Source organism: Bos taurus, chromosome 4 (assembly GCF_002263795.3).
Source record: "Bos taurus isolate L1 Dominette 01449 registration number 42190680 breed Hereford chromosome 4, ARS-UCD2.0, whole genome shotgun sequence".
NCBI classification, from domain to species: Eukaryota; Metazoa; Chordata; class Mammalia; order Artiodactyla; family Bovidae; genus Bos; species Bos taurus.
The window spans coordinates 119663039-119686232 of record NC_037331.1 but is presented as its reverse complement, the minus strand read 5'-3'; the positions used below and the strand labels follow the sequence as shown (position 1 = coordinate 119686232).

Genomic DNA, 23194 nt, shown 5'->3' with positions numbered 1-23194 from the left:
CCGAGGGCCGGCCCGAAGGGTGTGACCCAGAAGGAGGAGGGCAGGGAGAGGGGGCTCCCGGGCTGCGAGGTCAACAGGATGTGCACCCGGGCAGCGGCCTGTGGACGCACGAGGCGCCCGGCCACGCCCCTGGCCCCGGCCACGCCCACAGCCAGGAGGACGGCCCTGCGGGAGGCTGGTCTGCGCAGCCGGGTGTCCAGCCCCCGGGGGCACGCTCGGATGAGCGGCTGCTGGCCCGTGTGAAGATGTCTTGTCATAACACTGCGAGATGGATGTCCCGGGACCATCCCGGGACGGCGCCCAAGTGCTGCTCGTAAATCCACGGAAGATCGCCCTGGGAGTAACATGGCAGGATCCACCATCCTCCAGCCCCAGCCCGTCAGCTGAGTCCGGCCTCCCGTGCCATGAGGCTTGACTCTGCCCACCCGGGAGCTTGTGCGGCACCAACAACGTCCCAAGGGGTCACTGCCCTCGGAGGGAAGGTTCTTGAGGATTTGTACAGAGGACGGCAGGTGAAGGTGTGGCGTCTGCACAAGCTTAGCTCTCCATCAGTTCTGAGCTGACTCGCTGCGGGGCCTCACGGGTCTCCCGACGGTCCGGTCCTGGTACTGTGGGGAGACGCCTGCCTCAGGGGGATTTCCAGTCAGCCCTCAGGCAGGCGTGCCTGCTGGGACACCCACCACAGGCACCGCATTTGCTCAGCTCAGTGTGGGGGACATTTTGATATTTGGGGTTGATTGGATTCAGCGTATTTTTAAAATAGTTTCAAAGTGGGCTTCTGTACATTCCTTTAAAAAAAAAAATCATTTTGTTCAGTTAACAGCTTTGATTAGTTCCGGGTTTTGAATCTTTGTTTAGCATTAGTTCAGGTCCCAGAATATGACTCCCAACTATGGAATCCACCTGAACTGAAATGAAACTTTGCCACTTCCATATTCGAAATTCCAAAGTGATTGGATCAAGACACCATCTGGTGGCACTGTCGCCCAAAATGGCATTTCCCAGCCCTTGGTTTGTGGTTTGCCTCCAAATTACCAAGGTTGGGGTCATTGTAGCACCCTAATTATACTGACTATTGGGATATCCAGGAGGTGTCTGAAGAATGAGTTCCCCGTAAAACATTCCTTGCAGCCCTGGAAACGTGTTTAGAGCTGCAGCACTGCTGTGGAGCCTGGGTTCGCTCCTGTATAAAGTCCAGGCTCCTGCACAGGTGGCCTAGGAAGCAGCGTGGCTCTGGGTCATGGTCCACACCCGCCCGATGGTTTCTCTCTGGGCCCGAAGGCTTGGCCTGCAGTGTGGACTCGGAAGAGCCAGCCCCAAGCTGGTGCCTTTGTTGGCTTGTGAATCTGTGGTGTTCCTGCTTCAGGAAGTCCTGGAGAGACCCTCCTGGCCCAGCGCCTCCATCAGGCCCCTCGGGCAGCCTCAGGACCAGTGACCCTCAGTGAATATTTTTTTGGGGGGACATGAACACTCATCACTACAGGTGTGAAGGGTCCGAGGCTGCATTGGTCCCAGAGCTGTGCTGAGTCATGAAGAAGGTCCAGTCCGTTTGTGGAAGATGAATGCTCCATCTCCGCGTGCACGAGCAGGGGCTGTCGTCTTGCCCTGAGCCTGTGCTGTGAGTGCCTTCCGAGTCCTGACTGGAGCGGCCCGCTCCCAGCACGTGGCTGATTTCACCTGCACTGACATGTCTGAGACTTCCCTGGTGGTTCAGATGGTAGAGCGTCTGCCTACAATGCTGGAGACCCGGGTTCAATCCCTGGGTCGGGAAGATCTCCTGGAGAAGGAAATGGAAACCCGCTTCAGTATTCTTGCCTGGAAAATTCCATGGACAGAGGGTCCTGGAAGGCTGCAGTCCATGGGGTCACAAAGAGTCGGACATGACTGAGCGACTTCAGTGTCAATGTCAATGACATGTCTGAGAAGTGCACCTCCCAACATGGCTGTTATTTGCTCTGAGGGGCTGTCCCCTCTGAAGGCGCCTCTCCTCTCTGTGTCCACCCTTGGCAAGTACTGTTGTCATCCCTGATGACAGCATTTCTAAAAAGACATTTGGCTCCGTGTCCAGCTGAGGAAATGCGTGGAAATAGCACTCCTTACGCCACTGCAAGTATTTTGAGAACAAAGGGTGTAAATATGCATCCTTAGAACAACAGAAGGAGGAGGCCTCCATCTGGGAGAGCTTGGTCACCACTGTTAGTGTTCAGGGTAACTGGGTTCTCTGCAGGACGTCGGGAAACAGGGCATTTGTAGTTGGACACCTGGACAGGTCGCACTGAATATGCCCAAAGGGTGACTCCGAAACTGAGGGAGGGGCTGGCAGGCCAGTGTCTCAGAGCCTCCAGGTCCAGTGCACGGGATCCCCAGGGATCACGTCACCATCTGCGGGGCTGGGGGTCTGAACCCACTCAGCATCACATCCACTCCCTTGGTGCACGCTAAGACCGCTGGGCGTAGGGGCTGAAACATGGGGCATTCCAGGCTGCTTCCCTGGGGGTACCTTCCGCATCTCAGCCTTGCACACCCTGCATTCAGGAGGCAGACCCTGGGGTCCTTCCTGTGCTGTGTGGCCTGAGAGTCTAGGGTGGGAGCGTTCTGAGAGGTGGTCTCGGCAGGCAGTCAAGGTGAGGCGGCAGTGAGGATGTGGGGATGTTTCTGCTGGTCGTGACTGCAGCTGCCCTGGGAAGGGGCCAGGCTCAACCAGGGCTGAGCCTGGAGCCTCCATGGAGGTTTGGTCGTGGGCACACAGCAGATTTGACCAGAGACAGAGGCCCCGTGGATGGCCACGTCTGGCAGCGCTATGCTCCGTGCCCTGGGAGAGGTGGGAGGCTCTGGGCCACCCCAGCTGCCTCTGTGGCCTCTTTCGAATCCTGGGTGCCCACTGGCCTGGGGAAGCCCTTTGGTCAGAGTCATCCGGACCCCGGGGGTCTCAAGGCTGGCCTGGATTTACCTGCAGAAAGTAGCAAATCAGGCGCTCACCCTGCACCCAGAGTGGGGCCCTCGGGCGGCAGGCAAGTGGGAAGCGGCCTATTCGGTAATTCAGGTCAGAACAGGTGAGCAGGTTCACAGGGAAGCACAAACCCTTTTATTTGGGTTGGCCAAGAATTTCATTCAAGTTAAAGCTGGCCAGGGGGGCACCCAGATGAACATTTTGGCCAACCCACTTTAAAAAGGATTTTTCCCAACTTCAGTTGGTGAGACGATCCATCTAGCTTTCAATTATTTACACTGATAATAGACGGGGGTTGCTGGGAGCCAGAAGCAGATCAGTGGCTCTGAGGGCTAAAATGAAGATAACTCCTTTCTTTAAAACTGTTAAATCAGAGTTTCAGAGCACAGAGGACCCCTGGCAAACCTACTGGGTCAGCACAGCCCCCTGCAGCGTGTGCTGCAAAGCTGCGTCTGCACAGGGCGGCTGCAGTCCTGTTTTTACAGGGCGGTCTCACCGTCAGCCCAGCCGGCGGTGACCACATCTGTGCTGCCACCCCAGCAGGGTTTGTCTGGCAGTTTCTCTTTTCCTGTGGGAATGCAGAGTCCTCACCTTCAAGGAATAAGAATAAGTAAGCTACACCAGAGCCGGCTGCACTTCCCGGCTCTGAGACTGCTCCCGTGAGAGTACCCAGAGGCCTCTCCTGGAGGCTTAGCTGTAGCTAACCTCTGTCCCTGTGCACTCTGCTCGTGGGCTCAGTGGCAGGCGCACCAGGCCTGGCACGGCCTCCCCCACAGGGCATCCTGGCCGCCTTTCTCCAGCCAGGGCCCAGGATCCCACGTTGCCCCAGCTACTCCAGGGCCGGACCTCACTCTGCAGGCCAAGGGACCGTGGCTTTCCCCTACTGTCTTCATGAGCAGTTTTCCCGCAGCGAGGCTGCCCTTTCTGTGTGACTGAACATCCATGTAGTCAGGTGCTGCAGAGGAGGCTTTGGGTGTTCAGCAGCTGTCAGCACTTCTGCACTTGCTGGGCCGACTTGTGCAGGACACATTCCGTGGACATGTCCACAGAGCTGTGGGCCCTGGCCCTGGGGGTGCTTCCGCCTGCACCCCCAGACAGTAAGCAGCAGATCAGTCACCTCACAGAGTGTCCCATATTCCGGGTGCGTTTCGGTGTGTCCTTCCAGCCCATGTCTCCTTACAGCAGCTTGGACATGAAGGCTTGAGGAGACTCAGATCAGACCCTCTGGGAAGAGCGGATGCAGGTCATGTGTGTGCTCTGTGGGGTCCCCATACTGGTGATCGATATGTCCCTCAGTATCCCATTATGCTGTCTGGCCACTTGAGTATAAGTGGCCTCCAGATCTTGAACACCAAGTCCTTTTTCCCTGCAGTTGGCTGGTGGTCTTTGGAGCTGCTCCTCTTTCCCAGCCTTCCCCCCACCCTGTTCCTGATTCACACTCGAATCAGTCTGTCTCAGGGTCCAAAATGTCAGCTTTTAAAGTTCTAACCATTCTTTGCACGTATCAATTAGCATTCTCTGTAAAGAAGAGCTTTTCCTCATCATTTGGGGAAGAACTGCAGTTCCTTCTAAAAGAACAGGAAACAAGTCCAGTCACCTGGGGGGCACCTACTAAGGCCTTACCACCCAGAGTTCCGATCAGACACTTGGGTCACCACTCCTTTTGTGTCACAAGTAAGTGGATGTTGATCTATTAGCCAGCCATTAAAAACGCGGCGCACCGCAGAAAGAACAGGAAAATATGAGACGTGTTTTGTTGAGAAAGCAAAGAAGACAGCATACAGGGCGTCCTGTTTTTCTGAAAGAAAAGCATGTCACGTCTCTGTGTCCGTGGTGCAGAGTACAGGACGTTGTATAGGATGTGTAGGGTGTTGTATAGGGTGTACAGGGTGTCGTATAGGGTGTTGTATTGGAGAAGGCAATGGCACCCCACTCCAGCGTTCTTGCCTGGAGAATCCCAGGGACGGGGGAGCCTGGTGGGCTGCCGTCTATGGGGTCGCACAGAGTCGGACACGACTGAAGCGACTTAGCAGCAGCAGCAGCATAGGGTGTTGTACAGGCTGTTGTACAGGCTGTTGTATAGGATGTATAGGCCGATGTATAGGATGTTCTCAGGCCCCGAAGAGAGCCAGAACCAGGTGCCCATGAGTGGCCAGGAGGAGGCCACTCAGAGGGGTGTTTCCTCAACACCCACAGCACAGAAGCAAAAGAGCAGGACTGTTTGGGGATCAGGTGTCTTTGGGGAGAGACCTTGGAATACTCTGTGATTTCTGCCCCACTGTGGAGGGAAGGGAGGGCCCCCAGTCCCAGGGGACGTGGGTATGAGAGGTGAGTGGCAGCTGCCCCGCTGCAGGTGGCAGGGAGGTCTTCTGGGTCTGTAACCGTCCTCTGCCGGGGAGGACGGCCCCCAGAGCAGGGTCCAGGAGGGGTCAGTGCCAGCACTTGGGGCGAGGAGCCTCTGGGCTGTGGGAAGTGGAGGTGCTGGATCCTAAGGGGAGCCCAGAAGAGCTCCACCAGCAGAGTGGCCCCACACGCTGGGCCACTGGCCTGAAGTGCGCCGGGGTCAGGGAGGCGCGTCCACTAGGAACCAGGCCACACCTTGGAGCAGGGGCCATGGGGGCCGTGACGTGCCGTCAGCCAGGAACTAACCGGAGCAGGCATGGCCTCCCAGCGCCGCGCACATCTCCCCGCACCTGGACTGACGCCCGTGCAAACACACACCCAGCACATGTGCAGCGCCCGTAGCTTAAGACTGCACACCTGGAAGGTTTTGTAGGATTGTAAGGGCGTCTCCATGAATGGCTGAGACGTTCTGAGTGGACAGAGGCTGGCGTCATGGGAAGTGGCCTGCGTCCCGTGGGCCTCAAAGCTCCTGAGACTCTAGGCGTGGACCCCCGGGTGTGAGGCAGAGGGCCTCCAGGGCTCAGCAGGTCCTCCCAGCTCTGATGTCCTCGGGTCCCCTTAGTGAGCCCCAGCTGGCCCTGCCCCACAGTCCTTGTTCTCCAGGCAGAGCCCTGGCACTGATTTTCAAAGGCTCACGAGGAGAATGGCAGGCACAGTGAGGAATCGTGGCAGTCATTCTCAACGTGCTTTGTTCCCGCTGGGAGGGGTCTAGTAATTAGTGTGGCCTGAATCACCCAGACCAGAACTCAGGGGAGGAGAGGGCCCCGACACCAGAGCCATCTTGCAGCACCGACCAGCCAGCCGGTCTCCCATCCTCGGCCCAGCGGTGGGCTTGTGGCCTTCACGGGGGTGGCCCCACAGGAGTGCCAGGGTCGGGGGCCCTGGGGGCCATTCGCCACCCAGGAGGCCCAGGTGGGTCAGCGACCCTCCACCTGGCCCAGGCCAAGACCACCAGCCCGGTGCTGCCACTGACCGCCAGGGCAAAAGCAGCATCACCAAGCTGGACGCCTGCTGGGTGTCTACCCTGCCCCACCCCAGACAGGTCACATAGAAGCACTGCAGGCAGGGCCGGGGGGCCCCGCCACATCACTCAGTCCAGTCACTTAGTCGTGTCCGAATCTCTGCGACCCCATGAACCACAGCACGCCAGGCCTCCCTGTCCATCACCAACTACCAAAGCTTACTCAAACTCATGTCCATTGAGTTGGTGATACCATCTAATGGTCTCATCTTCTGTGGTCCCCTTCTCCTCCTGCCCTCAGTCTTTCCCCACATCAGGGTCTTTTCAAATGAGTCAGTTCTTCCCATCAGGTGGCCAAAGCATTGGAGTTTCAGCCTCAGCATCAGTCTTTCCAATGAATATTCAGGACTGATCCCCTTTAGGATGGACTGGTTGGATCTCCTTGCAGTCCAAGGGATGCTCAAGAGTCTTCTCCAACACCACAGTTCAAAAGCATCAATTCTTTGCTGCTCAGCTTTCTTTATAGTCCAACTCCCATATCCATACATAACTACTGGGAAAACCAAAGTTTTGACTAGACGGACTTTTGTTGGCAAAGTAATGTCTCTGCTTTTTAATGTGCTGTCTAGGTTGGTCATAACTTTTCTTCCAAGAAGTAAGCGTCTTTTAATTTCATGGCTGCAGTCACTATCTGCAGTGATTTTGGAGCCCTGCAGGGTGACAATATACAGCCTTGACGTACTCCTTTCCCATCTTGGAACCAGTCTGTTGTTCCATGTCCGATTCTAACTGTTGCTTCCTGACCTGCATACAGATTTCTCAAGAGGCAGGTGAGGTGGTCTGGTATTCCCATTTCTTGAAGGATTTTCCACAGTTTGTTGTGATCCACACAAAGGCTTTGGCATAGTCAGTAAAGCAGAAGTAGATGTTTTTCTGGAACTCTCTTGCTTTTTCGATGATCCAGCAGATGTTGGCCTGCACGTCCATATCCATGAGCTGAGACTGGGGAGCCACCCCCGCCCTGCTGCCTGGGTCTGGGGATAAAATGAGCTCCTGAGGGCAGAGCCGGCCCCTGGGGGTGGCATCCTGCCCCCTGTTGCTCTCACAACTCCTCCTGAGCAGCCCTTTCCCCAGCGGGCTCATGTGATGGGGTGGTCATCAGGCACAGCCCCCCAGGTCTGTGGAGGTGTTGGGGGCCATCAAGTTGGGGAGCAGTGATGGCCCTCCAGCATTGCTGTCACCCCAGGAGGTGCCCCATGGCCACTCTGGGCTCCCTGGGCCACACAGACCCTGGCACCTGCCACGTGGGCACACCAGGGCTCCCCCCTTCACCCCCCAGCCTGCCGCCGCCCCACCGTTTACAGCGGAAACCAGGCTTGCTGAGCTGCAGGAGTTCCACACCCACCCCCTTCCTGTGCTGGGCGGGAATGGGGCCGCCTCAGCCCCTGAACTGCTCAGCACCAGCTCGGGACTGCAGGGCCACCCTGGGTCTCTGGCTTGGTGGCCTAGGATGGGACCCAAGAACTTTCTGACAAGTTCCCAGGGACAGCAGCCCCAGCACCTTCATCAACACCCACACTAATGACCTCAAGGTCCCTCCTGGCGCCTGCCCTGCAAGACAGTCGGTCTGAGCCCTGGGTACTTGTGAGAACCTCCAGGAAACTTAAAAATTGAGCCGCGCCAGAGGGAGAATCAAAGCAGGACCCTGGGTGTGGGCATTAACAGCGGGTCCCAGGGCAGGGGGTGGGTGGGGGTGGGGAGTTGGGAAGGACCTGGCATGCTGTCACTGCCCCTCGGCCGCCCCACTGCCAGCCTGGACCGAGGGGAGACCTGCCCTCTGATGGTGTTATCCGTGGGCACACGCAGGGCAGCCCCAGAGCTGCAGCCTCCTCCCTGGGCGGCCAGGCGAGCCTTGGAGACCTTGTCATTCTGGCCACAGTATGTCCCACGCAAGGCGTGTGTATATTGCACACAAGGCCTGGCCAGAGAGCAAGGCTGCCATTTCTCTGGCTTCTCCTGAGCAAGATCAGCGCATTGTGGGGACGCCCCGGGCCTCGTGGGCCCTGCCGTCTGTGGGCTGGGGTCCAGCGACCAGCTCAGCTCCAGCCTCAGAGCCCGGGGGCACGTCCAGCACATGCCTGCAGCATCTGATTCCGGCCGCTCGCAACTTCAACTTTAAACTTACAAATGGAAGGTGGTGCTGGCGCTGCCAGCTGCTGCCAGACCTCGCGCCTTTGTGCTGGAATGGGTGTGTTGCGTTTTCTTTTCCCACGTCCCTGCTCCTGCAGCTCCTGCCCCATACCCCGTCTGGAGCAAGCTGACCCGGGGGTGCTGGGGTGCTGGGCCCTCTGCCCCCTGCTGGTCTGCCAGGCTGCAGGAGTGTAGCCACTCCCTGGAGCTCCCGGTGGGTCTGGGATGCTCCTCCATCACCCCGTGCCTGCCTGCCCGCTGGGCACCTCCCTGCTGCATGGGCACCTCCGGTCTGCCAGGGTCCCTGGGTACCCGCGGTCCCACTGCTGTGCTCTCTCTCTCTGCCTTGGTGTTGGCTGGGTAATGGATTCCTCTCCCAGTGACAACAAGGACGGAGCAGAGCCCGGCCTCTGCTGGGAACGCCCCAGGAGCCTCACCCAGAGAGGGCAGCCGTGTCCGTGTGGTCAGAGCCTACCTGAGACTTCAGCCCTCAGCCCCCGGGCGAGTGCCCAGGGCCGTCCTCTGTCCACATGCTCACCTGGACTCGGACGCACCTCTGGCTCTGTGTCCAGGGCTCCGACCACAAACCACCAGTGAGGACATGGCCTTCAGGGGTCAGGGCGGTGGTGGCCAGATGGGGTTCTGGCCCCGACCGCCCTGTGTGCACCCGTGGGCAGGGAACGCGGTGCCTGTGAAAGCTCTGCCAAGAGGAACCGCAGGACCTGAGTGATGAGACTCACATGGTTTTCTGGAAAGTGATGCTTATGTCATTGAAATAATGAGAAAATAAATCCAGGACTCAAAACAACACCAGTACCCCACCTGTGGTAGTGTGACCTGCCCGGAGATAGCTTGGAGAGAAAGTGGGTTTTTGGGAACAAGGGGATTAGGGTTCTCTCCATGATGGTGGGTACCCCCCGCTTAAGACTCCTGTCTGGCGAGTGAATTGCCGCTGTCCCCTTGGAGCTCCAGCATATTTATAGGTACGTGTTCCGATCGTGGCCCTTCCTACACCATTCATCAGCGCCTCCAGTATGTTCTGTATGAGATGCCGTGAAGTTTCGGGGATGTCTGGAGGCTGCACACTGCGTCAGGTCAGTTTTCCTGAACCACTTGGGCTGGAAGGCTGCTTTCAGGGAACTAAACTGCCCTCCCAAGAGGAGCTTAGGAAGCCCAGCACCAGTGTCCACTGGGCTCCTATGCTTTCTTTTCTGGTGACCCTGGCGGGAAGCTCTTTGCTCAAGGCTCTCCGCCACCTCCTCCCTGCAACCTCTGGGACCACTTTGCCGAGCTTACAATGTATCGTCACCACCCACATCTGCTACTCAACCACCAGCTTAGTTAAACAGAATGTAAGCTGACAGATACCAAAAGGCACTTGTTTCTGGGAAAACCAGTTGGTGTGCTTTGGAAAAACGAGGAAAGTGAGTTGCTAAGCAGCCACAGAGTTAGAGGTGAGAATGATGGCTGGGAATGTCTGGAAATCTGGCTTTGCAAAACAAAGTCTTGCCAGGCTCCGGTCTCCATGGGGTTCCCCAGGCAAGGATACTGCAGGGGGTCGCCACTCCCTCCTCCAGGGGGTCTTCCGGGGCCAAACCCGCATCTCTTATGTCTCTTGCATTGGCAGGTGGGCTCTTTACCATCAACACCACCTGGGAAGCCCCATATCTCTCAACAGTTAGCATCAGACTTTGCAGCAGAACAAGACAAGCTTCTCTCGGGATGAACACCGGGTGGTCCCCAACTGCAGTTCTCAGAGCGACTCTGCCTGTCTCAGGTGGCCTGGCTGTCTGGGGCCTCCCCTGGGCGCTGCTCCAGCAGGTGGCCTAAGCAGAGCTTCCAGACACTTGGCAGGCTGGGGGAGGCTGGAGTTCCCAGAGTTCAGAATTCACACTCAGTGTGATTCTTCCAAATTTAGTCAGCCCGAGCCCTGGGTCCTGGGGTCCAGGGCCCTTCAAGGGCACTGCCCACTTCCCTTCTCCTGCAGGCTCTTCTGTGCCCCCTTTGCTCTGCCTGAGTCTTTAAAACACACGTGCTGTCTGTCTTCAAAGTTTTATGGAACTGCCATAAAGTTTTCTAGGAACTGCCCTTTCTGATTTCTCGACTGTCATTTTCATGAGGTTTGGAAGGTGGAGAGAGAAGCGCATATGTTCCCCGTTATCTGTGGCTTGTGCTCAGACTCACTGCGCAGGTAAACCCCCCACCACTGCCCCCTGCTCACCCACACACCCCCAGGCCCACAGGCCACACTGTCCACCCAACTGGGAGAGTGTTTCTACCGACATCTTTGTCCTTGATGATTTACTCTAGTTAATTTTTCAGAAAGCAGCATTCTCTTTACTTGTGTGAGCTACTGTAGTGTGCGTTCCTGTGCTCAATCTTTGGTATGGAATGCAGTTTGTAGGATGAGTGTATTTTCATTTTGGGGCTTCCCTGGCAGCTTAGATGGTAAAGAATCATCCCACAATGCAAGATCTGGGGTCGATCCCTGGGTCAAGAAGATCCCCTAAGGAAGGAAATGGCTTTTATGGACTCTGACTTCAAGGACAATTTGCAGATTTAAATATTTGATAAGATTTAGTTGATTGCAGCAGTCAAGATGATATATGAGTGATGAAATTTTAGGCTACCTTCATGGAGTTATCTAATAACTTAATTAGTGCAACGTTAAAGCCTAAAACATTTTTCAGATCTCTTATTTTGAGTAATAGCCACCCCATGAGGGGTGGTATTCTTGCCTGGAGAATTTCACAAACAGAGGAGCCTGGTGAGCTACAGTCCATCGAGTTGCAAAGAATCGGATAAGACTGAGTGACTAAGCACACATATTTTCATTTTATTTATAAAAGCCTTTAGAAAGATATTTTCAACTTTTTTGCAAAACTTGGTTTGGAGCCAACTTTTCATTATCTGTTTTCATAGAAGTAAAACATTCCTGTGGTCAAACCAAAACTATATCACAGTTATCGTACAGATCTGGATGGCATGTCAGAGAGCAGAAGTGTTGTTTCTTTGTTTTAACTGAAGCCAGCACACTGCTCCTCCAATACCGAAGTTTAACTGAAATGCAAAACTTTAGAGGTCACAAAACATAGTAGAAACACCTTGAACTTGTAGTAAAAAATCCCTGGGTTCAAGGATTCATTTTCTGTTTGTTTGACGTGAGAGGTCCTTGCACTGTTTGAGGCTCAGTGCTGTTTGCTGGTAAGATGATTAATGCAATGCGTGCATGAATTACCCTCATGGGGGGGGCTATTACACAAAATAGGAGATCTGAAAAATGTTTTAGGCTTTAACACTGTGCTAATTAAGTTATTAGATAACTCCACGAAGGTAGCCTAAAATTTCACCACCAGTATATCATCTTGACTGCTGCAATCAACTAAATCTTATCAAATATTTAAATTTACAAATTGTCCTTGAAGTCAGAGTCCATAAAAGCACAAGGGTGTGTGCCTCAGGGGACCCTCATCTCCAAGACTTACACAGATACCGGGTGGTGCCCACTGTGTCACAGGGGCAAGCATATCATCAGGAAAAAGTACTGATTCTGCTGAGATTCAAAAGTGCACAGTGCACCCTGGGTGCCTCAGGTTCATCCCTTCCCACTCACTCACTTCTGCAAAGCTGATCACAGTGAACCCGTGCCAAGCATGTTCTCAATAATATCGTGGTGCGACTTTGTTTCACAGGAGAATGATTTGCAGTATAATCATCTAACTGATAGGCTGTCTATTTGCAAAGTTTCAGAGCAGATCTGGCCCCATCTCTGGGTGCCAAGTGCGGGCCGGAGGGAGCTGCCTGCGGTGGGCCGTGGGCCTCGCTCACCCCTGTCTCCCCTGCAGCCTGCAGCGGCATCTGGGACAACATTACTTGCTGGCGCCCCGCGGATGTTGGCGAGACCGTCACGGTGCCCTGTCCAAAACTGTTCAGCAATTTTTACAGCAAACCAGGTACTGTTCCGCTGTGTCATTTTTTAGCTTTTTGGGGGTTTTGGTCAGAGGGATCGACTTCTCCATGGAGGCACAAGAAGCAGGGCGTCGGTATCCACGACCTGGTGGGTCAGGGAGCAGCTGTGCTGACCTGACCTTAGAGCTTGGGAGGACAGAATGCCTGCTGCCAGGCCGTCCACCCACAGCACACGCGGAGGGCTCGGACAGGAGACCCTGAGCAGGAGCCCGGCACATGGGTGTCCAGTGCAGACGAGGGGCTGCGGGCACCAGGCAGGAGGAGAACAGGAACACCTGCCTCACCTGGGCGCCCATGGCCCTCAGAGCATGTCCTCCAGGGTGTCCCTTGCTGGCCTAGGACGCACTCTCTCCCTCACAGGAAACGTCTCCCTTCCTGGACTGACTCTGGGTTCTCAGCCCCTGAACACCTGCAGGAGGCGCTCATGGGGCCAAGGGCTGCCTCTTCCTGGGGCTTGCTCTGCACACAGACCGTGAAAACCCGATGTGTGAGAAATACACCTGTTTTTTATTTTTTTAAAAAGTTGTAGGTGGGAAATTGTGGGGGGGGTGGTCTCTCCAGACATTGGTGCACGTTGTCATAGCAACCATGCCAGTGGGCCCTGGGGCTGCAGAAGGTCCCCCCAAGCAGGGCTAGGATGGGGGTGGGAACGAGCCGCAGGAGACTCTGCCTCTGGGTGGGGAGCTGGGCTGGGTTTTGCTCTGAGGCAGGTCTTTGAAAGGAGTGGTGTCAAACCTCCAGGTGCAGGAGGGCCAGATTCAAGGACTCTGAGATCTGTTCTGATGAATGGACAAAGGCCCTCATGGACAAAGGGGGGTCTCCCCCTTCGGGGAAGGTGCTGCACTCTGCATCCAGCAGCAAGAGGGCCCAGCCCTGCGTTCTGCCCGCTTCTCTCTAGAAGCCACGGGGCTGGTCCTTAGAGGGCTGCAGGGCTCTGACCTGCCCCTGACTCGAGCCTGAACGTGACCCTGGATGAGAGCTCTTCCCGGGGGCTGGTTCTTTGTGGAGGCCGCCACCATTCCAGCCTCACCCCCAAGTCAGGACCCTCCGGAGCAGGGTCTGAGCCCAGCTGTCAGTGCTCAGGACCAGACGCTGTGACCATGGCCCCTACGGGACAGTCACGCTCAACCATCCACTGAGCAGCAAGGAAAAGCGTGGGAAAAGTGCTAGTTGCTCAGTCGTGTCTGAGTCCTTTACAGCCTAAGGACTGTAGTGACCCCCAGGCTGCTCTGTCCATGGGATTCTCCAGGCAAGAATGCCGGAGCCGGCTGCCATGCCCTCCTCTGGGGGATCGTCCCCACCCAGGGACCGAACCTGTGTCTCTTGCACAGAAGGAGGCTCTTTGCCCTCTGAGCCATGAAGGGTGTGCAGTCAGCTTTGGGGGGACTATGGTGGGGGCCTGTCACCACTGTACTGAGACCCCCGCCATGAACCGCAACTCAAGACGGCCAGAGTAGGGAGCGGCCTGGAGATAAGGGGGCCCCACAGCAGGGGGAGGTCCCACAGCGATTGACGCCCCCGGAGAGCAAGGTTCTCACAGACCCTGGTGCGGAGACCCTCTAACTGTGCGCCTGCTTCCCCCACTGCCTCGCCCACTGCCCCGCCCCTCACTCCCTGCCCCGCGCATCACTACGGCCCATCCCCTTGCTGCCCCGCCCCCTCTCTGCCCCGCCCCCTGCCCCGCCCCTCGCGGTTCCGCCCTCCCCTCACCGCCCCGCCCCCTGGCCTTCCAGACCTCAGGGTACTGTCCCAAGGGCAGGTGGGCCGCAAGCGTGCTGTGCACTTGAGGAGTTGACTGCCCCGTCCTGAAACGGGCCACTTGCTCTCGGCTGTGGAGCTTTGGGCCGGTGGGCCACCTTCGTTAAGCGTCAGGTTTCTTGTCCACAACAAGGGATCGTCGCAGGGCCTCCTCGTGAGACGTCAGGGTTGCATGAGTTACAAAGAGCCCCGCACCCTGCTCCTCCATCGCTCTTCTCTGTTCCCGACTCCAGCCGCAGGACAGGGTGATCGGGGTCTGGAGAGCAGAACACGGTGATCGGGGTCTGGCTGCAGACCCTTCTCACTTGACAGGATACACCCTGTTTACTTCCACTCTGCTCTGTGGCGATCCGAGCACACGGTTAACTGCATCCCACGTGACGACCATCATGTGCCCGTGCTTTGTCTGAGAACCTGCTCCCTCCAGCCACCGAGGCCCCCTGAAATGCAGGACCACTGCCCGGGTTCCAGGGGTCAGGAGGCCCTGAGCAGCGGGCGCCCTGGTCCAGGCCCTGACCCTCACCGGCAGAGGGAGCGAGAGGCCCCGAGGCGCAGGTGCACGCGGTGAACACGCAGATCAGACCCGTGGCGTTCACTTTCCAGGAAACATAAGCAAGAACTGCACCAGTGACGGGTGGTCAGAGACATTCCCGGATTTCATGGACGCGTGTGGCTACAGCGACCCTGAGGATGAGAGTAAGGTAAGCACCTTGTTCGCTGCTCCTTCCACTTCCGGTCAAATCCAGCTGGGCCCGTATTTCAGCCCAGCTGCATGGGCTTAGGAATCATGACGGTTCTGTAAGGTTGGGGTAGGGAGGCCTCGCCAGCCTGCTGTGTCTGGAAGGTGACCCCAGAGTGGCGGTGCTTGCTGAGCCCAGCTGTAATGCGTGTCCTTTCTGCGGTGAGGGTTTCTTGTTCCCTTGGAGATGTCGCCACAATACAGGCTCTTCAGAAGCTGTGAAGCGGTTTTCTTAGCCTTGAGCCAGCCGCAGGGACGGGACCAAGCTTGGAGCATCTTTGCAGACATAGAGCCAGCGTGCCTGGCCGGGGCTGCCCCGGCTCAGTGCCTGCTGGTGATGCTCTCAGGCTGGGTCCAGACTTGGCCCAGGGCAGGCGAGGGGCGAGAAGAGCCCCCCCTCCAGGAACGACCGCGGCTCTGCTGAAGCCTGCCCCGGGCCTCCTGTAAACTCCCCAGTGCCGGCACGCTCACCAAGCCATGGCCCGTGACGGGGGTTGTTTTGTTTACTACCAAAAACCAGCCCACTGTCTCCCCTTGGGCCCTGCTACTAAGGCCATGACCTTGTGTGGACAGGGATGAGCCTTAGGAGCCCCAGGTTGGGCCTGCTTCAGACGTGTGCTCCCTGCCAGCTTCGGGTATTCAGTTCCGTCACTCAGTCGTGTCCAACTTTCTGCGACCCCTTGGACTGGAGCACACCAGGCCTCCCTGTCCATCACCAACTCCCTGAGTTCACTCAGACTCGTGTCTATCAAGTCAGTGATGCCATCCAACCATCTCATCCTCTGTCGTCCCCTTTTCCTCCCACCTTCGATCTTTCCCAGCATCAGGGTCTTTTCAAGTAAGTCAGTTCTTCGCATCAGGTGGCCAAAGTTGGAGTTTCAGCTTCAGCACCAGTCCTTCCAGTGAACACCCAGGACTGATCTCCTTTAGGATGGACTGGTTGGATCTCCTTGCAGTCCAAGGGACTCTCAAGAGTCTTCTCCAACACCACAGTTCAAAAGCATCAACTCTTCGGCCCTCAGCTTTCTTTATAGTCCAACTCTCACATCCATACATGACTACTTGAAAAAGCATAGCCTTGACTAGATGGACCTTTGTAGGTAATATCTCTGCTTTTTAATATGCTATCCAGGTTGGTCATAGCTTTTCCTCCAAGGAGCAAGCATCTTTTAATTTCATGGCTGCGGTCACCATCTACAGTGATTTTGGAGCCCAAGAAAATAAAGTCTGTCACTGTTTTCATTGTTTCCCCATCTGTTTGCCATGAAGTGATTGGACCAGATGCCATGATCTTAGTTTTTTGAATGTTGAGTTTTAAGCCACCTTTTTCACTCTCCTCCTTCACATTCATCAAGAGGCTCTTTAGTTCTTCTTCACTTTCTGCCATAAGGGTGGTGTCGTCTGCATATCTGAGGTTATTGATATTTCTCCTGGCAATCTTGATTCCAGCCTATGCTTCCTCCAGCCCAGCGTTTCTCATGATGTACTCTGCATATAAGTTAAATAAACAGGGTGACAATATACAGCCTTGACGTACTCCTTTTCCTATTTGGAACCAATCTGTTGTTACATGTCCAGTTCTAACTGTTGCCTCCTGACCTGCATACAGATTTCTCAGGAGGCAGGTCAGGTGCTCTGGTATTCCCACCTCCTTCAGAATTTTCGACAGTCTGTTGTGATCCACACAGTCCATGCATTGGGTGTGGGGCTCATTTAAAGAGCCTGGGGGCTGCCTGCCACCCAAGCAGGAGCCCAGAGAACCTTGGCAGAAGCCTGTCTGTGGGCTGAGGCCCCCCTCCCGCCAGTCCCCCATGTCAGTCCCCAGGTGAGACCCACGGGAACATTGCTGCCCGTCGTTTTCCTGGATGACCGAGGGGCTTCCTTTGCTCTCTTCACCAAGGTCTGTAATTTAAAGCCAGTTCCTCTCCTGTAGGATCAGGAAACCCTGGAGAAGAAGCACCTTTTTTGCGTGTACCCCTCTAACTGGAAGATCAGCCTGGTGAGGCGTGACTGGCAGTCAGGGAGGGTGACCGGGGTGCGGCTGGGCATCCGTGCTGTGTGCGCCTCGCTGACAGGTGTGAGGTTCTCCTGCGTGCGCCGGGCGTGGGGGCTCACAGCCCCTCACATCCGCCTTGGGGAGGCCCCGAGCCTACTCCTCCAATCACTGCAGGTGTGTGCTCGTCAGCCACTTGCCCACCCGCACCTCATTTACTGGGTGACAGCCTACTTTATAGATGGAGAAACTGAGGTTTGGAGGAACAGTGTGGCATAGCCAGGGACCCTGCCATTCTGACGAGAGTCAGTCCGTCTGACCCTTCCTCGGGGGCAGTTCCCGAGCCCCCGCTCCCCACACAAGGGCAGCTGCCCAGATGCAGTGGGACCCACCTGGGCAGCCAAGCCAGGGCTGCTGACCCATCCACAGACCCACCTGGACCTGCGCCCTGGGGTGCTCTGCAGGGACCCCACAGAGAAGGGGTGGCCGGAAGGCCCCCATGGCCCCCGTGGCTGCAGCACAAAGGTGGGGCCCCGGTGCTGAGCCTGCGGCTTGGGCGGCATTCACCGCCTCCACTGTCAGCCCCGCCACCCAGGACAGGCTGGGTGCCATGGCCCGTGGGCTCGCTGGAGGCCGGGCCCCCAGGCGGGTCAGAGACCACGGAGGGAACTCAGGCCAACCGCCTCTTCACGGGCCTGTGAGCCATCTCAGGTTCCGGACTCGCCCCAGACTGCTGTTCTATGATGTAACGTGTCCAAACTGGGAGACGTCCTGTCGGTGTTCTACGAGGGAGCCTTAAACTGCGTAGCATTGACCCCAGGTTGAGGACCGTCCCTGTAGAGACGAGTGTCCCAGCCCTGTTCTGACCAGGAGCGAGGACAGCCCCACAGTGGCCCGGCCCCTGTCACCTCACACGTGCTCCCAGACAGGCCAGGGGTGCAGCCGGGGAGCGCCCGGCCTCCTGAGCGTGGAGGGCGGGTGGGGCTCCAACACCCACCTACCATTGCCCACAGCTCCTGCCCGCCGCCGCAGCCAGCCCAGCATGTGGACCTCCCAGGCCTCGGGACCCCATGGGGGGAAGCACAGCCTGTGCTCACGTCACACATGAATGTTCCAGGAACCCCGGCATTCCCCTCTGTCCTCAGGCAACGAAGCACTGACACGGCTGTAGAGGACACCCTGTGGGAACCGCGTCGGCTCAGACCCCTCGAGGATGGGGCGCCTGTGACTTCCCACTGCCTTTCTATCCAGTGTGCAAAGCTATTTTTGTTCTCAGTTAAACATTTCAGAGACTCTGCAAGTATCATGAGTGCATATTCCCTACTAATGGATTAGAAACTCAAAATACTTTAATATGAGAAAGTGAAGGAAATAATGGCACAAAGCCAGGATGAGTAACTCTCTCCCTGGTTGCAGCTCCCACGCTCGCATGCTTTGGATGCCTGGTTGTTTAGCGAGTCCGTGAGGATGAGAGCCTCAAGGCATGGGGCTGCCCGAGCGAGGCCAGGACAGGCCCTCCTGGTGGGGAGCGAGAGCCTCAGCCCACCGTCCTTCCATGGGCTCCTGCTAATACATCACTCCGCGTCTCATCAGCCCATCTTTCTCCCCAGTTCTACAGTTGTAATTGGATTTCCTGCTGTCACGGAGCCAAACTCCACCCTGGGTGCCACGCGTGCAACCTTTGTTGGTTTCAAAGTTAATTAAATTCAAGGGGAAAAACAGTCTCCACATAAGCCACATATGGTGAGGGAATCAGGAGGTAAAGTAACGGGGAGCGGGAGCCCTGAGAAGGAGACACGGGCTTGAAGACCCCAGAGAAGCCCTTGGATGACAGCCGGAGCCGTGACTGTGAGGCTGCGAGGGGCTGGGGGGCGCTCAGTGGTCTAAGCCTGCATTCCTGGTGCCTCAAAACCCTGACCCAGCCCTGCTCATCTTGGGACACCCTCTCACTGTGCCCCAGCTTCCACAGACGAGGTCTCCCCTGTCTGTGTTCCTCTCCCAGCAAAAGTCACCTCCAGCCTGGCCTGCGTATCTTCATCTTAAACTTCTTCTCTTTTAACCCTTGGATAAAGGGCTTAATACCACTAAGAAGGTTTAAGGAAGTCCCACCCTTATCATGGGAGCCCAGGGTTTCCCTGAGAGCTGAAGGTCTCTGGAGCCAAGGAGCTTATCCTGCACCATAGCCTCAGCCTCAGGAGGGACCAGCCAGGACTGGGCACTTCACCCCATGTCATCTGCCTGCCTACCTGCCCCCCCACCAAGCCCCCGACCAGTCCTGCCCCAGACCCAGGGGCTCTTGTGGCCCAGGGGCGCCCCCACAGCACGTCAGGCAGACCCTGTCCTCCTGACTTCCCTCCTCCGCTGAAGGCCATCTGGAGGCTCCTGGTCAGAGTGTCCTGGCCAGCCTCCCTGCCTCTGGTTCCCACCTCCTGCCCAGTGTCCCACCCGAGAGCTGGCAAAACATCCAGCAGCTTGTAGTCGGAGGCTGTGATGAGTCTCTGTGGGCCCAGGAGGTCTCCTTTCCCCTGTTATCGAGAGCCGCCCAGGTGAAGGGCCCCAGGGCTGTACCCCGCTCGGCCACCAGGTGTGACTCAGTCACTGCGTGTGCCTGGCCCACAGCCCCTCCCAAGGACAGCAGTCCCAGAGACAGGCTGGCGTCCTGTGCTGAGTGGACACGCCACGGCAGGCACTCCATACATCTCCCACATTATATATTTGCTAACATAGGTCTTAAATAAAGAGCACTTCTGCTAAATTTAGCCAAGAGAGCTGTTTGGCATTTCAACCTTCCCATGCTTCAAGCAGACACATTTCTTCCATGTTATGCCATATTCCTAAAAATATTTCTGCAGCCTCCTCTCAGCTTTCAGACCACGCAGCAACTCTCACTCTGACCGCTAGTGCTGCCTCCCCCAGGGTCCCCGTCCCCAGCACGTGGTCCTTCCGCGTCAGATGCCTTCCATCTCTCACTCCTAGGCCCTGCAGGACCACGATGTCCCCGCGTGGGGTGGGGTGAGGGGCTCAGCAGGGATGGCCTGCAGGGGGCGGAGGCCAGGATTGGAGCCCTAAAGGTGCAGGGGGGCCCACAGTCAGCTCTGTTACGGTGGCCAATCCCGTTCCGCCTCCAATCAAGCACCAAGGGTGGTGTCTGTGCTTCACTTTGCATCAAGTGGAGGGAGGAAGCTTCCCAGGGTTTTTTTCAGGGCACGGGAGGGCACGCTCAGTGCATGGACTGCTCATCAGATGACGGGGCGGCACTGCGTCTGGGAGGTGAGGCAGGCGGGGGGTGGGTTCAGGATGGGGAGCCCTGCCAGCAGGGCTGGGTGCCTATCAGCCCCAGCCGTACTCACCAGACCCTCAGGAAGGGAGGCGCTGCTCCAGGGTAGGATGGGGGCAACCAGGATATTCGCTGGATAATCCTGTCTGTTTCTCCACATGACATACAGATTTCAGGACTGAAAGTCTGTAGTCCAAAGAGATAATTGAAGAAAATATGGAAATTAACAATGTTTGTTTTACTGGGTATTTGCGATCTGTTACAGACCTAGGAAGAGAGGACAGGCTTTCGGAGAAGCTCCCTTCCTCACTGTTAGGGTGGTACCACCCGCCACTGGGGTGGGACGTGGGCATTTCAGGAGCTGCACAAGGGCAGCAAGAGACTGCACGCCCGGAAACGTGGATGAAGGACCGGAAACAGTGAAGCTGCGTGTTCCCTTTAGTGGTTTGGTTATATTTTCTACCTCTTCAGAAGTCAGCAAATACGTTATTTCTATATTCAAATAGTTTTAAGACCCCTCAGAACAAATTTCTGCTGTTTGACAAATCATCTCTCAGTGACATTTGCCTCCACCCGGACTCTGTCAGGACAAGTGGAGACTCAACCGTCAAATTTCCTGCTGTTGAGCATTTCCTGAGGCCTGTTTGGAGGCGACTTTCTTGCAGGAGTGGTTCGAGGAACCCGGCTGGCTGGTTGTCCTGCAGCCTCTGAGGCCTGGGGGGCAAGCGGCAGACCCCTGGCCACACACACGCGCTGCCTCAGGAGTGAGCAGCCCTGCTGTAAGCCCAGCACCGCACGTCTTTGCGAAGCTGCTCCCTGACTGCTGTCTGTGTCCCCTGCCCAGGGCGCGTCCCTCCGAGGAGCCAGGGCGGCTCTGGTGGAGTGACCCAGCCTCTCCCGCCCCAGCCGTTCTCTGTCCTTCCCTCGTTGTGCTGGAGGCCTCGCCCCTCAGCCCGGCTCCCTGTGGGCTTTGCCTGGTGTCTCTAGGGTCAGGTCCGGATTCCCCACTGAGCGTGAGGGTGCTTGGTGGCAAAGCACAGGTTCCCGACCTCTCTTTCTGTTGCCTTTTCTTTAGCATAAACCCTGTGCTCAAAATAGGTGTCAGTGGGAGAAAACATTCAAAAATATCTACCACTTTTTTTTTTAACCTCAGAAATGTCACATTTGGGTTTTAAAAGAAAATGCATTCTCCTGTAACCAGTCCATACCAACAAAGGAGCGGTCCCTGCGGTGACTGAAGACAGGGAGCTGGGCCACAGTCTTGACAGCTGTGCAGACAGGGACCCCAGGACCCCAGGACCCCCACCTTGGAGGGTCACGGGACACCAGGACCCTTGTCTCTGGAGTGCCATGGGGCCCCCAGGACCCCAGGATCCCAGGACCCCAGGGCCCCCGCCTCTGGAGGGTTGCCCCCCGACCCATGGCCAGGCTGCCGGCCGCTCAGGGTTGCAGTCTCCATGGGGAGTCTGCCTGTGCTGAGGGGGCATTAGTCGTGGGGACTGTCTGGACCCCCGTCTCCTTCTTGAAGCCTCTGCTCATCCTCAGGAGGACAGTGACCTCGGGGGCGACGTGATGTCCCCAGGTGACCCCGACTTGCCGGGACAGGGGTCTGGTCATTTCCTCCCAGGACAGTGCTGTCAGGATGCCCAGCTGGGCTCAGGTCCACTTCCTCAGAGGCCCCGAAGGCTGCAGCAGAGACCAGAGGGGCCCAGCACAAAGCCGGGGACCTGTGTCTCCCCTTTGGGTGCGCGGCGCCTCTGAGCCCCCCAGACGGGAGGAGGAGCTTCGGTCAGCAGGAGCGCGCCGGCCAGTCCTTCCTACACGATGCTGGTGATCGTGCGGGAGGCGGGACCACGCTGCCCGTGGGGAGGCGGTGGGTGTTTCCAGGTGCTCCATGAAGCAGAGTGAGCGCAAACGGAGCCTGACCCAGGAGGACTAGGGGTGCTGGATTAACAACCTCGAGGATCTCTTTCCTAATAAAAACGGTCTTTATTATAAAATCAAACCAAGCGCCATAAATCACGTCTCGGGCTTTTACTGAGAGTGTTTACAGCTCTCACATGGATTGGCTCATTAAATCCCCCAACAAGCCCATGAGGGAGAGCTCTGCCTTTAATCACCGCTTCACAGCGAAGGGATGCTCACCACCGGGGTCCCCGGTGAGTGCAGAGTCCGCACACGCTTGCTCACCACCGAGTCTGCAGGCTCCTGGGGCCTCTGTCCACCTGGACGCCCTGACCTGTGCTTTCTGGGAGCATCTTCTCATTGGCCTGTTTGCCACCTGGATCCGTTCTTTCGAGAGGCAGCTTTTAAGGTCTTCGGCCCATTTTTAGTTGGGTTGTTTGTTTTCTCATTGTTGAGTATTAAGAGTTCTTTATGTGTCTTGAATAACAATCCTTATCAGATGTCTTTTGCAAATATTTTCTCCCTGTCTGTGGCCCGTCTTCTCATTCTCTAAAATTCTTTCACAGGGTAAAATTTTTTAATTTTATTGAAGTCCAGCTTATCAATGATTTGTTTCATGAAGGGTGCCTTCGGCACTGTATTTTTTTTAATTTATTTTTTTATTGAAGGATAATTGCTTTACAGAATTTTGTTGTTTTCTGTCAAACCTCAACATGAATCAGCCATAGGTATACATACAGGCATTGTATTTTAAAAAGCATCACAACCCAAGGGAATCTGGGTTTTCTCCTATGTTATTTTCTAGGAGTTATGGTTTTGCAGTTTACCTTTACATCTATAGGAGCTTCCCTGACAGCTCAGATGCTAAAGAATCTGTCTGCAATGCAGGAGACCTGGGTTTGATCCCTGGGTCAAGAAGATCCCCTGGAGGAAATGGCAACCCTCGCCAGTATTCTTTCCTGGAGAATCCCACGGACAGAGGATCCTGGCAGGCTATGGCCCATGGGGTCACAAAGAGTTAGATAGGACTGTGCGCCTTCCTACTTTCT

The 23194-nt window shown here is 56.4% G+C and overlaps 1 protein-coding gene across 3 annotated transcripts in view; it reads left to right on the top strand.

Annotated features, from left to right (window-relative positions):
• The window catches only part of VIPR2 (vasoactive intestinal peptide receptor 2), a 69182-nt gene that overhangs the window by 9411 nt on the left and 36577 nt on the right, over nucleotides 1-23194 (top strand). For 2 of the 3 annotated variants that reach the window (NM_001206781.1, XM_059885787.1), the window contains exons 3-4: nucleotides 12350-12457; nucleotides 14835-14932. In NM_001206781.1, coding sequence (NP_001193710.1) covers nucleotides 12350-12457; nucleotides 14835-14932 — 206 coding nt within the window. Of the gene's footprint in view, nucleotides 1-12349; nucleotides 12458-14834; nucleotides 14933-23194 lie in introns of those variants that run through there. The other variant, XM_059885788.1, reaches the window with a different exon arrangement.